The sequence below is a fragment of the Mastigoproctus giganteus genome, chromosome 7 (genome assembly GCF_048544385.1).
Source record: "Mastigoproctus giganteus isolate SK-2022 chromosome 7, ASM4854438v1, whole genome shotgun sequence".
NCBI lineage: Eukaryota > Metazoa > Arthropoda > Arachnida > Uropygi > Thelyphonidae > Mastigoproctus > Mastigoproctus giganteus.
In genome coordinates, this window is record NC_143581.1 from 44,680,811 (window position 1) to 44,698,381 (window position 17,571).

General features: G+C 35.7%; 1 protein-coding gene across 2 annotated transcripts in view; it reads right to left on the bottom strand.

The window, feature by feature from the left end:
- Nucleotides 1-17,571, bottom strand: part of LOC150082857 (5-oxoprolinase) — a 234,998-nt gene that overhangs the window by 151,352 nt on the left and 66,075 nt on the right. For both annotated transcript variants that reach the window (XM_090376873.1, XM_090376872.1), the window contains exons 14-15: nucleotides 16,815-16,896; nucleotides 6,714-6,851 (exon numbers count right to left, since the gene is read on the bottom strand). In XM_090376873.1, coding sequence (XP_090232999.1) covers nucleotides 6,714-6,851; nucleotides 16,815-16,896 — 220 coding nt within the window. The remainder of the gene's footprint in view (nucleotides 1-6,713; nucleotides 6,852-16,814; nucleotides 16,897-17,571) is intronic.

Sequence of the window (17,571 nt, forward strand, 5' to 3'; positions counted from 1 at the left end):
TTAATATAGCATCCTTTCAATATAACTTTTTGCCTACACACACACACACACACACACACACACACACACACACACACACACACACACACACACACACACACACACACACACACACACAGTGTATATATAAAGAGCTTCGACTGTATATATATTTTACCTAAATATGCTGATTTTATCTTTATGTAATTTAACTGTATGGTGTATTTTATTTTTAAATGAAGACTTCGTATACTTTTTCAGTTGGTGTCATGCTGTATTTTTTTAATATAATAATATTTCCAGCTCTCAAGGTCTTTTTCGGGGTATAACTTGATCATCAACATATAATATAGTTCGGATTTTATTCCTGTTGTTCAACTGTATTCCGTTGTTAATTGTTTGTTTCCATTCTTTAAGAATTTTATTGATGTAGATATTAAATAAATTTGGTGATAGTCCACATCCTTGTTTCACTTCTTTATTGGTGTTAATTGGGTCTGATAGTATACAGACTTTTGAGTTTTTATATAGGCTTTGGATTGCTTTCTGGAGTTGGGTTGGGATATTTTCTTCACGTAGAATCTGCCAAAGTTTTTCCCGGTTTACATTGTCATATGCTTTTTCATAATCAATAAAGAGCAGAAACGTTGGTAGATTGAATTCTCTTCTTTTCTCCAAAATTTGTTGTAGTGAGAAAATGGCATCTATTGTGCTTCTCCCTTTTCTGAACCCACATTGTCCTTCTTCTAAGAATTGTTCACTGTATTTATTAAGTTTATTCTTTAGTATATTAGAGTATAGCTTTGCTGCAGTTGACAGCAGTGTTATCCCTCTGTAGTTGTTAGGGTTATTTCTGGAGCCTTTTTTGTGTAAATTGATTACTATTCCTGTTTCCCAATCTTTGGGTATCTGTTGCTTATGCCATATGATGTTAAATAATTTTAGTAGTGTATTTTTTATTAAGGTGCCCCCATATTTAAATAGTTCTACATTCAAATTGTCTATGCCTGAACTTTTTCAGTTTTTTGATTTTTGTAATATTAACTCTAGTTCTTCCATTGTTATATTTTCTTCATCTTTAGTTATCACAGATTCATCCTCCAATTCCCTAGTGCCTGGGTTATACCATAGTTTGGAATAGTGTTGCTTCCATTCTGCTTGGGAGATGGAGTTGGTTTTTATTTTATCATTTGTGTCTAGTTGTAACTTCTTAAAAATTTTAAAACCTCTTCTCTGTGGGCCCATGATATCACGTTCTAAAGATTTAACAAATTTATCCCAGTCATCTCGTTGGATTCTTCTGGTTAGTTTTCTGACTTCTGCTCTAAGCTTGTTAGTTTGTTTGTTATTTGGTTTTTAGGAGCATTAGCAACTAAGGCCATATTGCTCCGGGGATATGCGGTGGTCATTCCCTGACCTTTCCACATTCTCCGTATTTGGTGGTCATGGGCTCGAACCCCGGTCTAATCAAAAAGCATGTGCTACACACTGCTGCTCCTGCCCACCTGGCTACGGAGGTGCCACTGCTCTAAGCTTTTTATATTTTATGTGTAGATGTAGGTCTTTAGTTTGTAGGAACAGCTTATAGGTCTTTTTTTTCTCATTGATTGTTTGTTTCAATTCTTCATTCCAAGTTCTTAGCCAGTTTTTATTTTTTATAGATTTATATCCAAGACTTTCTTCAGCAGCTCCCAGAATTGATTTTTTCGTGTTTGACCATATTTCCTCAACATTATCACTTTCATCTGATTTGAGTTTATCTTTCAATCGACTTTCATACAGGAATTTAGTGCTTTCGTCTTCCAACAAATGAATTTTTAATTTCTTAGTAGTTTTTGTTGGTATTTTCTTCTTTTTATTAAGATAATTTCTTTTTATTTTGAAGGTGATTTCTACTAAGTAGTGATCACTGTCAATTTCACTGCCTCTGAATACTCTAGTGTCTCTAATTTTGTCATTTAAATTTTCATTAATGATAATATAATCTATTATAGACTTTGTGTTTCTCACTTCCCATGTGAATTTATGGATATTCTTGTGTCTGAAAAAAAGTATTTGTAATTTTAAGTTTATTAAAAATGCAGAAGTCTATCAGGCATCTTCCATTATTGTTGACCACAGGTTCGCCTTCTGATCCTATACATTTGTCTACTGATTGAGCACCAACCCTTGCATTAAAATCTCCTGCTAGTATGAGATACTCATTTTTGTTAGTTTGGTCTATGATCTGTTGTAATTCGTCATAAAATTCTGTGGTTTCATCAATGTTGCCTTCTACTGGTGCATAGATGCCAATGATTGTTATTGTATAAGATAGAATTTTTAGTCTTAATTTCAATATTCTGGGTGATATCCAAGAGTAGTGTAATATTTTGTTTTCCCATTCTTTCTTTATTATACCAGCAACTCCCGATGATGCCCACATTTCACTTGGTACGTGGGAGTATATCATTATGGTAGAAAATTTATGCAAAGAGAAATAATGACCTAGGAGGCCTTTTACTGTAATGATAAATCAAAGTAGTGAAATATAATCATTGCAGATTGAATAAGGTCATTGTCAGGGAGATTGTCCAATGAATACAATGTAGTCATAGTTCTGGAAGCAATTTTAATGATTTACAATTTTGGAAATCATGTGTGTTAAGTGTATTTATAATCATTTAATAAATGATATGAAATTGAAAAGAATGAAAGTGCCTGTCAATTGCATATTAATAATTTCTGTTTTTATGAAATTTGCATACTTCAACACTAAACTATCTTTCATATAATGTGCATTTTTTCTTTCTATACAAGTATGACAGGACTATTTTGAAGATTAGAATGTAAAAAAAGTGACTATTGTAATAAATTCCTGGAAAATTTGAACTGTGTATCTACTACACTTTACAAGTCATAGACCAACCAGCATTATTTTCTGTACAATCCTTGCACATTTAAATAATAGTATCTTACAGGAATATAAAACAGTACTGACTGCATATATAAGTCTAGAGCTCTGTTTCTCATTTAATAGATAGTCACTCCTTCTATCCCTTTCTGGAAAAACTGAAGTTCTATATTCTACACAACCATAGTTTTAAGAAAGCATAGAAATATAATTAATTAATGTACAGTAGACTCTCGATTTTTCGGGATAGATGGCAAAAAACAAATCCCGGATAATTGATTTCCCGGTTAATCCAAAAATACAAAAATCCCCGACATACGTAGGAATACGTTCCAGAACTTCTTACTTCGTCGAGTTATACGTAATTTGGGAATGACTAGTAACATATTGCTACTGTTATTGCCAAATCTGAATTCGGCACGATACTTGTTAATGTTTGACCATTTTCATACATTCTTATTAGTTTCATTTGCTGATCCAAATTGATCGCTTTCCTTTTCTTGGTAGATTTACTAGTAGCACTGTAACTTATTTATTCTCTTAGTTGGCACCATGATAACGGTAAAAATGAAATTTTCTGAAAAGAACTTCACAGGACAAAAACTCATTTATAACCCCACACGAGCAGGCATTTTACTAAAGCACATTTCTGGAAGTCACTACCATAAAACAATAAAAACAATTTGCACTTTCCGATTTATTGGGCATTTCTGTTTGTTATTTGGTTTTTAGGAGTATTAGCAACTAAGGCCATTTGCTCGGGGGATATGCGGTGGTCATTCCCTGACCTTTCCGTATCCTCCGTATTTGGTGGTTATGGGCTCGAACCCCGGTCTAATCAAGAAGTGTGTGCTACACACTGCTGCTCCTGCCCACCTGGCTATGAAGGCGCCCATTTCTGTTTGTGCATCTAATTATAAATGGGTAGTAAATTTGATCTTATTGCATTTTTGAAAATACGATATATGGAATTCTGTGGGTTTTTATGGTGAATGTGTCCCCTTCACTGAAATCTTCAGTCATATAAAAAAAAAAAAAACATAAATAAATTGTAAGAATCTTCTCTTCTTTCCTATTTTTTTTGCTTGTTACTCCGATCTCACTTCTGTAATTTGTGTGTGCCGTGATAGTCATTATTGATTGCTTATTATTATTTTTTTGTTGTTTTAAATTTTACAATATTAAAAAAAATTTTAAAAATTGAGCGAAAAAAAATTTATGTAAATCTGTAGTTCATAAGTCTGGGACTTACCATATCGAAAAATGTTCAGCAACCTACTTAAAAAATATGGTGATAGATAAAAATAAAGTATAAAAAATAAAAGATAAAAATTATTTAACTGATTATTTTAAACCTCATAAAATAAAATAGCATAGTACTTCTGTTAAATACAGTGCAAATAAGCTAATCCAATAATTAATATTAGTAGTGGCAAACAATGCGAGGAAACAAGCTAATATAGCATCAGCTGAGATTACTGCTATCCATATTTAGTACCTCAGAGAGGGGGAAAAAAACCTACTCTCCTCTTCTGTACACCTCCCCTCTAACAATTTGTCTAATCCTTCTTAAATTTACTGAAACTACCAACTTCCATAACACCTGATAGAAGTTTGTTCCAGCAATCAATTACTCTCTAGCTGAAAGAAAATTTTTGTGCATCTATCCTGCAACCATCTGCATTCAGTTTAAATTTATGTCCCCCTTAAGTGTGTTATCTAAAAAAGATTAAGAGCACTACATTTAGTTTACTCAATTCATTTAAAGCTTTAAACATTTCAGGTCTCTTCACAAGTGTCTAGTTTAAGCACTGCAATTTGCAGAACTATAGCCTTTCTAGGTAAGAGTACCTGTTTGTTCCCTGCACAAATCTCAATACCATTCTCTGCACCTGTTCCAACTGATCCACATCCTTTCTAAAACGATGCTTCCAGGGTTATATGCAGTACTCAAGGTGTAGTCTAACCACTGCCTTATACAATGGGATAATCACCTCCTTGTCCCTGCTCGCAAAATTCCTGCATATCATTGAGCAGCTTGTCTGCACTGCTTGGAGAACTTTTTGTTACACTGTACAATTACCTCTAAGTCTTTTTTGTTTTCCACCTTTTTTGTTTTTGGTTTTGTTGGGTGTAATATCACCCAACAGGTATGTTATTGTGGGGTTACTGCTATCCATACCTTGCAGTTATTAATGCTAAACCTAAATTGCCATTTCTTGGCTCATCGGCATAATTTTTCTAGATCTTATGGCAGTAGCATGCCTCTTAACTTTGGAGGATTCCTTCAATAGAATGTCTTAATTCCTGTCATTTATCTAGAATTTTAAAGGCGCCTCCATAGCCAGGTGGGCAGGAGCAGCAGTGCATAGCACACACTTCTTGATTAGACTGGGGTTCGAGCCCATGACCACCAAATATGGAGAATGTGGAAGGTCAAGAAATGACCACCGCATATCCCCGGAGCAATATGGCCTTAGTTGCTAATGCTCCTAAAAAAAAACAAAAAAAAAACAAATAACTAGAATTTTAAGTGTCATATATTATACTCACAGAATACATTAAATTTACATTGTTGCATTAAATTCATATTAATGTGTATTTCTCATGAGCTATAAATTATAAAAACTCATTTTAAATAAAGAATATCTGAAGAATACAAAATTAGAAATATCGAAGAGAGCAATTTTAGAATTTGCCAGATCTATTCTAAAGCAAATCATCACTGCAACTAGAGAAATTTATCATATAGTAGGGTACTAAGTAAATTGAAACTGCGTTGCAGGAAGTTTTATTTTATTGTTAGTTTTAAACTATTTTGTATTAACATAGAGGATATTCCAAAGTCCCTGATGAATAAAAAGAATGTCCAAATCAAGAATGGTACAATATATACAGTTTTCATGCATGAACTGAATTCATTTTATATTTATGTTCACAATGTACAGTTTAACATATACTGATGTTAAAACTATTGGTAACTCTGAGCATGTCAAAGCAATACTTAATTTCATGCACTGGAAAGAAAGCATGTGAAGTGTAACTGTGTTGGTGGCACTGTTATTATAGTTTTTCAGTGATTCTAGGCTAGGCTAGGCTTATGCTTACATTTTTGACACAAACTAATCAGGCCATAGTGCAGCAATTCGTGATACACCAATTCACGTGATTTGTTGCATATTGTGTCTGCAAAATGTGTGGTCACATGCTTTGCAGATTGGAAAAAACTGGAATATTTTGCACATATTCCCTCTGCCTGAGAACAGTTTAAATACAGTCCCAACTGAAGATACCCTTTATGAATTCCTCCAGTCTATAACAGAATTAAAATCTGAACCTCTCTGAACAAGTGACGAAACTGCTATCCTGTCAAAAAAAGATCTATGTTAAACCAAGTAAGGTGTAAAACAGTGATTCTCAAATTTGAATGACCTAAGAACCACCTTTTTCACAGAACCTCAAGCTTCCAATTTCTTTTATTTTTTGGAAAAATTTCGTGAATTTTCTCTTGACAAATTCATTCTTATATGAACTGCTCATTGACAAATATAAAAAATTAATTGCTTTCAATGAATTTTTGCATATCATTAATATGATGCTTTAACATTTACCATACAAATGAAAAAACAAACAAGAACAGATTTTTTTTGTTTACTGTGTAATACTGAAATAAGAATTTTAATTATTAAACTTCAAATGCAATTAACAAAATATTATACACAAAAAAAAATTAAATATAAAATATTATGAATGTTATCAATATCCAAATACCATTATTTTAACTATACACTAAACTCAATTCAACTTAACTACCTAGTTTAATATAAACCTTTCAACATACCTATTTATAAATGCTTTCATGAAATCTCCATATCTGCTTGTTGATGTTGAAGCAGGATATCCAGCAGTAGTACACATTAAGGCACAATCTGTTTTTTCATAGCGTAAGTGTAGATATGGTTGTGTAAATATTTGGGATCTGCATAAGAAAAACAACATATCAATTAAGTTCTGTTCAATCATACAAGCAAGTGAATTACATCTGTTAAAATCAGTATGAACACTACCTTCCAAAAGTATCTGAACATCCATTTTCCATTGTCAATGAGACCTTCCCAGAGAAACAAGTGACCCAGACCGTTACATAAGGAAGATGTATGAGCTGCATATATTAGCCGTTCTTGTCATGGCATGGAAAAGTGATCTGACTGATTTTGAGAAGGATGTTATCGTTGGGTGCCACTTCATTAACATGTGGATTCATGCAATTGCCAACAGTCTACACCATCCAAAGAAGATTGTTGATAATGTTATCATGAAGCATGGCAGTACCACCACCATCCACCAATGCATTAGCATTAGTAGAGGCATATGATGCAAGAAAGCAAGCTTATACAGCATCAGCCAAAAAAACCTTCCCATTTCACCCATCCATTCACTCCAAAAGTTTGTCCGCTTCTTCCTTGAATTTATTTAAGCTATCAACTTCCACAACGACAGATAAGAGTTTGTTCCAGCAATTAACCACCTGCTGGCTAAAGGCAAATTTCTGCACATCTATTCTACAACTGTCTCTCCTCATTTCGAATTTATGCCCCCTTAGGTTCGTAATCTGAGCAAGCAGAAGAATCTCATCAAAATTCAGCATGCTCAACCCATTCAAAGGATTATACACCTCAATCAGATCACCTCTCAGGTGCCTAGTCTCCAGCCACTGCAATTTGCAGAACTTAAGCCTTTCTTTGTAAGAGCACCCCTTTATTCCCTTCACCAGTCTTGTTTCCCTTCTCTGTACTCATTCTAGCAACTCTACATCCTTCCTAAAATTACGCTTCCAGACCTATACACAGTACTCATGGTGTGGCCAGACCATTGCCTTATACAAGGGAATTTTGCTAGCAGGAATAAGGAGGTGATTATCCAATCGCCTCCTTATCCCTGCTAACAAAATTCCTGTATATAATTGACAAGACCCCCATGACCTACTCTGGCAGCCTGTCTGCACTGCTTAGAAAACTTCATATTAGTATTAGCAAAGACCACACTGTGCAAGGAAGCCTATGGCTTATGTTGCACCAGCCAAAATAATAATAATAAAATAAAAAATAAAAAATAAATAAATTAAAATAACAAAAAAAAATAAAAATAATTAGTTTTAGCATTAGCATGAGTTGAGGCATATAATGCAAGAAAGCAAGCTTATACAGCATCAGCAAAAAAAAAAAAAAAAAAACCCTTCTGATCTGATCACTCCGAATGTTTGTCTAGTTCAGCCTTAAATTTATTTACGCTATCAACTTCCACAACAACAGATGGAAGTCTACTCCAGCAATAAACTACCCACTAGCTAAAAGCAAACTTCCGCACATTTATTCTACAACTGTCTTTCCTCAATTTGAACATCTGCCCCCCTCAGGTTATCAGTCTGAGCAAGCAGAAGTATTCCATCAGCATTGTGCTTGCTCAAACCATTCAAGGCCTTATACACCTCAATCAGATCACCTCGCAGGTGCCTAGTCTCCAGATGTTGCAACTTGCAGAACTTAAGCCTTTCTTCGTAAGCACACACCCCTTTCACCAATCTTGTTGCCCTTCTCTGTACTCGTTCTAGCAACTCTACATCCTTCCTAAAATGAGGCCTCGAGACCTGTATACAGTACTCAAGTTGTGGCCTGACTATTGCCTTATACAAAGGGATAATCACCTATTTGTCTCTGCTAGCAAAATTCCTATATATCATTGACAAGACTCCATGACCTTCTCTGGCAGCCCACCTGCACTGCTCAAAGAACTTCATATCTGACTGCACAATTACCCCCTTTTTTTCATTCTCCATCTCCCTGAGCGTAGTACCACACAGTTGGTACTGTTACCCATATGGAGTACTTTGCATTTGTCCATGTTAAACTTCAGTTGCCACTGCTCAGCCCATCTCCCTAACTTTTGTAGATCCTGTTTAAGTAGCATACTGTCTTTAGTGTCATTAACAACCCCGCCAACCTTAGTATCATCTGCAAACTTGGATATTAAGCCTGATATACCTTCATCGATATCATTGATAAATACAAAAAACAACAATGGGCCCAGCACCGAACCCTGGGGGACTTCACTAATAACATTAGTCCACATAGAGTCCATTTATTACCACTCTCTGCCATCTCCCACTCAACCATCCTTTTATCCATTGCAGAAACTTGCCCTTAATGCCCTACTGCTCCAATCTGAACAGCAGTCTTCCATGTACAACAGTATCAAAAGCATTCCTGAAATCCAAGTATATGATATCAAAATTATTTTTTACATCCAGTTCCTTTCTGATCACATAGTAGCATCCAATCAAATTGGTCAGACAAGACTTCTCCTTAACAAACCCATGCTGTGTCTGAACTATTACTGCAGTCTTGTCTAGGTGATCCCGTATCACCTCTTTAACCAAGGACTCCATTATTTTCCCCAGAACAGAAGTTAAACTAACAGGCCTATAATTATTTGTGTCACACTTTGAACCCCCTTTGTGAAATGGGGATACATTTGCACATCTCCAGTCCATGGGGACCTCCCCTGAATCTAAGGATGCTCTCATAATTATGGCTAAGGGTTTGCTAACTTCCCTTGCTGCCTCCTTCAATATAACTGGATAGATTCCATCCATCGCGGGTGCCTTTTTTATGTTCAACTTCAACAATTTCTCCTCCATTTTGCCCTCAGTTATATCAAAATCACTTAGCTCCCTGTTAGAGTTTGATAAACTTCTAGCATTCCTCTCCATGAATAACACCTCAAATGTGAATGTAGATGCAAAATACTCATTCAGTTTATCAGCTACTTGAGCAGGATCATCAATAGTAGAACCATCTATGTTAAGTGGACCAATCTGATTCATTCACTTCCTTCTACAGTTTACATAAGTAAAGAACTCTTTGCTGTTTTTCTTTGCACCTTTGCCAAAGATTTCTCGTAATCTGACTTTGCTGTTGTTGTTTGTTATTTGGTTTTTAGGAGCATTAGCAACTAAGGCCATATTGCTCCGGGAATATGCGGTGGTCATTCCCTGACCTTTCCGCATCCTCCGTATTTGGTGGTGGCGGGCTCGAACCCCTGTCTAATCAAGAAGCATGTGCTACGCACTGCTGCTCCTTCCCACCTGGCTATGGAGGAGCCTCTGACTTTGCCTGCCTAACCTCCTTTGTGACTTGATTACAGACTAGCTTATATCTGCCTATGGCAGATATAAGCTAGTTGTAATCAATCTATCTGTAATCAAGAATGACACCTCATGTTATTCTTGATTACAGATATTGTCGCCTGATAGCTTATATGCATCCCATGCATTTTTCTTCTCTGCCACGAGCCTCATTAATTCATCTGACATCCATTTAGGCCTGAAACTTGATTTTTTTTTTAGGAGCATTATTAGCAACTAGGGCCATATTGCTCCGGGAATATTCCGCATCCTCCGTATTTGGTGGTGACGGGCTCAAACCCCGGTCTAATCAAGAAGCATGTGCTATGCACTGCTGCTGCTCCTTCCCACCTGGCTACGGAGGTGCCCCCTGAAACTTGAACAGTATTTCTTAGTTGGAATGAATAGCCTAGTAGCTTCCAAGATTCATAAGTCCCCGAAGGCGTCTCATTTAGAATTCACCATTGGTAACATTATCAGTTGATCCCACTGAATAGAATTTAAAAACTGTCTGAGGCCACTGCAGTCACCTTTATGAAATCAATAATCCTTTCCTTTATCCTTGACGGTAGTTACATCTCTAAGTAAATCCCACATCAGTACACTGTGATCACTGTCAGCTAGTAGTTCCTTTATATGCAAATTTTTAATCCATTAATAATCACTGCTGATAATCAGATCAATAGAACTACTCCCTCTGGTTACCCCTCAAACACGTTGCTGTAGAAAACAATTCTCCAATAAATCCACGAAAGTCTTGCTAGCATGCACGTGACAAACCCACAAGTTCCAGTTAATATCTGGAAAGTTAAAATCCCCCATTACAAGACATTCTGATTTACTGGCCAACTCTATTTCTCTGCAAAACTATTCGTTATACTAATCAGAATCATTAGGCCTATAACTCCCTCCTACTCTCATTTTCCCTTTCCCAGTGTTTATATCACACTAAACTGACTCAACATTGCACTGTCTACCCATGTCAACTGGATACACTTCGTTAGATTTTGTGTTTCTTAACTAACAACATAACCCCTCCTCCTTTCCTACCTTGTGTATCCTTTCTATTCACTTTGTACTCCCCAAATTCCAATTCTGCATTGCTTATATCTGTGTGACACCATGACTCTGATATCCCAACAATATCTGCCTTTGATGCCTTGATCAGCTCTTCAAATTTATTTACTATACTTCTAGCATTGGACATATTATTGAAGTGAGCAGCAATGATATCAATGTGAAACTGACATGTATATCTGGATACTTGTTAGAAGGTCGTGTAAGTTAGATTATAACAATATCGTATATATGAGTTAATACATATGTTATAGGGTGATCTTACTGAAGAAACCCAGAATTTACTAATAATGCTTTTATTAACCTAGCAGCAGTTGCACCTCTGTTTGTAAAAAACACAGTTGCATGAGACCCAACAGGTGCCTAATTTTGTTTTTTATTTCTGTAAAAAGGTTCTGGTGCTTTTTTTTTTTTTTTTTTTTTTGCTTATGGCATACCAATATTTCTTCTTTTCTTAATGGATTGTGGTACTTTTTTTTCTAATCTTTAATAAAAAAAATTTTAATTTTAAAAACACTGTTTTTATATTATTTTTAAATAAAGCAAAAAAAAAATTAGTTCTGCTGCAAAAGAAAAAACCAAGTTACAGTCTTAAAATGTAAACATGAAGCTTAATAATTGCTTCCATTTTCCCGTTCAGAAAACCATTAAAAGCATGAAGCTTCAAACTTACATAATTAATGCTTTGCAAATAAAGGAGTAAACATATGATAATAATAATAATCAAAGCAAGCAACCATTTTATATCAATAATAATAATAAAAATTAAAAACATTTTGTACAACAATTAAATATAAACTACTTTCTGTAACAGATGCCTCTGCAACATATCAGCTGACACACCAATTTCAAACACATACGAACAATGTTGTTTAGGAGACATTGAAAGTGAAATTAGCGAGTTGAAGCAAAAGCAAAAATATTACAAAACTGCATGAAACCTGGCAGGTTCTTTTCACGCACAAATCCAAGTAAACTATAATTTTTCACTTCCAAAACAACTCAAATAAAAGTTTGGCTACATTTAGGAGTGTAGAAAAAAATTCAGATTTTTGATTATTAATTAAGAGTTAAATGTACAACAGTTATTTCTGAGAGGGACTTGCCAGGACCCACATGACTACTGCTGAATCATGCACAGAAATTGATAGAAGCATACCTGAAGTTAAGACAATAAGACAAATTACAAGAGATGCTGAAAATAATCACTACTGATGATCATTTCACCCACTGCTTCACATTTTTAACCATGCACTGCAATGTGTACTCTATAATAGAATTTTTTTTTTAGTTCATCTACGGTATGAGTCTTACTTATTCCACTGACCATTCCCCTTTTAACATTAAGTTAGAGACAAATGTAGAGTTCTAGATGGTCACACACCTTTGCTGCTTAACTTGTTCTTAAAAAAGCTCCCTGATTCTGCTGAACTTAAATGTGACATGTGACAGGTGGCTTTATTCTTGTAAAATAAGTATATATCAACTCAATATCCCCTCAGGTACATTATTGCCAATTTTCATTTCTTATTGTGGATTAATCAAAAAAATTATAAGAAAAATTCTGGGTTCTGCAGTTTTCGAAAATAGTAGTTTTTTATATTTATACAAGTTATTTTTTCTTATATGGCAGTAAGATGTAGCTACAAACATACCTATATCAAAACTACGGTCTGCACAGGTAGCACAGTGGTATCGCACCGTCCTCCTCACACCGGGTGGAAAAGGCCCGGGTTCGAATCCCGTCAACGATGCGAGAAACTTTAATGGGCTTTTTTCACTCCATGGCTGAGTTAGTCGGTCTCAGGCGTAGATAGCAAGGTTTTTTCCTCAGAAACTGTAAAACAGGCAAATCGACCAGAGAACACACGCAATTTATAGATAAAATACATATATGGGCATATATTAGAAATAATGGGTGGCCCTAATATAATAGTTTGAGTTTTTTTTTGTATCAAACATGGGATCTTTTTGCCTTTCATTTGTATTCAGCTTCGGGAGCATCCCTTTTCACTATCCAACAATAATCGGCTAACATAGCACTCCACTTGCTTTAGTATCTTTGTTCCATCACTGCGATGTCTTGATGGAAGTGATCACCATGCTTGTCACTGATGGTACCACAGTCTGATGGAAAGAAATCCTGGTGTGAGAGCAAGAAATGCATCTTCAATGATATATTGCATCCCAGTATTTTTGTAAGGAGTAATGAGATCTTCCACGAGCTGCCTGTACTTGGATTTCAGGAAATTTTCTGATACTGTTACACATGGAAGACTGCTGTACAAATTGGAGTGCCGCCTCCATAGCCAGGTGAGCAGGAGCAGCAGTGCATAGCACACGCTTCTTGATTAGACTGGAGTTTGAGCCCATTACCACCAAATACAGAGGGTGCGGAAGGGTCAGGGAATGACCATCGCATATCCATGGAGCAATATAGCCTTAGTTGCTAATGCTCCTAAAAACCAAATAACAACAACAACAAATTGGAGTGGTATGGCATTAAGGGAAAGTTGCTGCAATGGATAAAGAGATGGTTGAGTGGGAGATGGTAGAGAGTGGTAATAAATGGACACTGTTCTACATGGACTAATGACAGTAAAGGCAGTATGCTACTGCAACAGTATCTAGAAAAGTTAGGCAGATGGGAAGTGGCAACTGAAGTTTAACATTGAAAAATGCAAAGTACTCCATATGGGTAGCAGTAACCCAAGAGAAATGTACCAACTGTGTGGTACTACACTCAGAGAGGTGGAGAATGAAAAAAACCAGGGAATAATCATGCAGTTAGATATGAAGTTCTCTGAGCATATATTAGGGTGCAGATGGGCTGCCAGAACAGGTCGTGGAGTTTTTTTAATGATATATAGGAATTTTGCTAGCAGAGACAGGGAGGTGATCATTCTTTTGTATAAGGCAATGGTCAAGCCACACCTTGAGTATGGTGTAAAGATCTGGAGGCCTCATTTTAGGAAGAATGTAGAGTTGCTAGAACGAGTACAGAAAATGGCAACAAAGTTGGTGAGAGGAATAAAAGGGTGCGCTTACGAAGAAAGGCTTAAGTTCTGCAAGTTGCAGCATCTGGAGACTAGGCACCTGCAAAGTGATCTGATTGAGGTGTATAAGGCCTTGAATGGTTTGAGCAAGCTCAATGCTGATGGAATACTTCTGCTTGCTCAGACTGATAACTGAGGGGGCATAGATTCAAATTGAGGAAAACACAGCTGTAGAATAAATGTGCGGAAGTTTGCCTTTAGCCAGCGGGTAGTTGATTGCTGGAACAGACTTCCATCTGTTGTTGTGGAAGTTGATACCTTAAATAAATTTAAGGCTGAACTAGGCCAACATTTGGAGTGACCAGATGGGTGAAATGGGAAGGTTTTTTTTTTTTTTAGCTGATGCTGTATAAGCTTGCTTTCTTGCATCATATACCTCAACTAATATAGGAAATGTTAATTCTGGCTAGTTGCCAGAATTAACATTTCCTAGAAAACCAATCAAAACATTTCAAAAGGCTTTCCATGCTGATTTCTTGCTACCACTAAGGACACATTCAAACTGTTCATCTTTGAAAAACACCTGCCTTAATCTTCTCTGCACTAAATCTTGGGAATTTCACTTGCAAGTATGTAAATGCAGGACCATTCACTTCCAAAGCCTTCACGAAATTTTTCATGAGCCCCAGTTTGATGTGGAGTGGTGGAAGCAAAACTTTATTTTGATCTACCAGAGGTTTCAATGCTAAGTTCTTAATTCTGGGTGCTAATGATTTTCATTGAAGTCAACTCCTCTTCTCATAGTGCATATCCTTGACACGACTTTCCCACTCGCAGAGAAAGCAACAATACTTAGTGTAACCCCTTTGTAGTCCTAATAAAATGGCAATTACCTTTAAATCACCATATATCTGCCACTCATACTTCTGATAGTGTACACCTAAGAGGATATTATCCATGTTTGGATATGTTTCTTTTTTATGGATGGCATGCACAAGAGGTATTGAAGGCAACATATTTCCATTGTGTAATAACACAGCCTTATGGCTAACCTTAGAAGTGTCTATAAATAGTAGACATTCTTCGGGAACATGCCTCATATTCATTGCTATCATTAGACCATCAACATCCTTACAAACAGTAAGTTCACCTTCTGTTTGATATAATTTATCATAGTTTTTATTTAGAGTATGTCACTCTCATAGAATGATCTAAATTCTAGAAGATTCCACTGTTGTAGCCTCAAGCCAAAAGCTCTGCATTATTCTTTGGCAGTTGAGGTCATTGAGCTTAATGACCCTTAATGAGGTCATTAAGCTCACTTTCTGTGATCTTATGTGGTTCAGAAGGTTAAAGGTTTGGACAAAATGGTGGATCCCTTGATGTAGATGGCTGCTATACTTCTTCATGTATATCAAGTTGATGTTTATCAGTGTTTCCATCAGTGTCCAGAAAAAACAGTCGGTTGGGTGGTTCAGGTTTTTTTTTTCTTTTTTTTTGGTAGTTGTTGGCGCATAGGCTTCTGTGGCCATAATGCACCTTCCAAGGTTTTTGCAGTACTTTGATCCAAGCCCGAGGCGGGAATCGAACCCGCGACCTTTGAGTTGCCAGGCAGGCACTTTACCCACCCGGCTAGCCCGGTCGCCAGGTGGTTCAGGAATAGGTAGTACTTCACTGTGAGGCACGGATGAATTGCAGATGGTATAGTTGGGTACATCACTGTCCATTTTTTCTTCATTGTCATCCCTTTTCTAATAGGAGGCACAATGCAGAAGTAACAGTCTGTTATGTGATTTGTTGGCTCCCTCCATACCATGGGCACTGTGAAGGCATAAAACATCCCTTTCGATTCACCCGTGCATTGAGTTTTGATGAACAGGTAGTGCAGCATATGTGTAGAGCCCAGTTTTTGTCCTAGTTACCTACTTTACACCCAAAGTACAAGAAGTAGGCTTTTTTATGGCTCGAGTTAAGGGATGCTTTTTTGAAGCTAATGTGTCTTCTCCACATATGTAACAGAAGTCATCTGGGTTATTCACACAATTACAGGACATATTAATCTTACAAGACACAAATACTGCACAAAAAGTAGAAATCTCACAGAGAACAATTGTTAATTGAGAACAAATCACCTAGTACCTAGCCATATTCGAGGATTACTGAACAGAGTTGAAGATGCATTTGAGGCGACAACAGCTTATCACGCGATGCAGAGCGAGGTGATAGTTGCCAATCATGTGATAAGAGCATGGTGGTACTGAAACTGCAGTGTTGCCATGCATTTTGTCAAGAGCTGTAGTTGATAATGTAGAGTAACTCGCTAATATGAGACCCAACTGTAATTCAAAAGAAAGAGCCAATCGACAAATTTTATGTGATTTTCTTGTTTAGTAGCATAAAATTAGTCAAGATTGGGACTTTTCGCTTTCGTAACATTTTACGTGTTGACCAGTATAATCAATAAAATGTGACATTATTATTATAAAAACTCCAAATCTCTTCCCCTACCCAAAGAAATCTGAGTTTTATGAGGGACAATCTTCATCTAAATATCAAAAGGAATTAAATTAAACCACTGAATTAAACTATATTAAGTCAATAAATCTTTGGTAATCAGAACTAAATCATTCTTGATCTTTCTTAAGAATGTATATAAAATAAAACAAATAAAAAAATTAACATATACCTATCAAATCCCTGTTTTTCGAGTTCTGCAATACAGTGCTTAGCAAGAATATCAATGCGACTATCAATTATAGAAAGTGATTCTGAAAGAACAAAGATGTACATATGTATGTATAATTAAAATTATTTAATTTGAAAGAATAAAAAGTAAAGAAAAGAAATAAAAGTACAGAAAGACAAGCATTAGTGTCTGCAATGCATATCCAATTAGATGTTGCCACAATTTGTAAATTAAATTAGAAATAGGTTAGCAGAGTGCATAAACCAAGTAAGATGCAAATAAAATAAAAATCAGTACCATATATACAGATATAGAAACAATTATGAAAGAAACTTCATTTCTTCTGTTTCTTACTTGGCTTAACCACTCTGCTAACCTACTCTTAATTTAATTTACACAAACACACACAGTCAGACATTTTGTTTGGAGAATTCTATATTTAATATTATACCTTCTTAGCCATTGATTTAGAATTATTTTAGAATTATAACTTTCTTTGTAAAATAGTTTAGTGTTCTAAAACATTTTTCATAAAAACTTTATCAAAGGAATTACCAAATCATTATGCAACAAAAATACTCTGGGCAGTGATGGTTACAGTACTCTCCCCCACATCATTGTAATACAATTTCTTAATTCATAGCTACCACATGTGCAAAAAGGCTAAAAAATTAATTAATGCTACTTACAAGTATACTGAAATTAAAAGATAAATTTTTATTACAGGTAATCTAACATTAACATGTGATCTATCAAA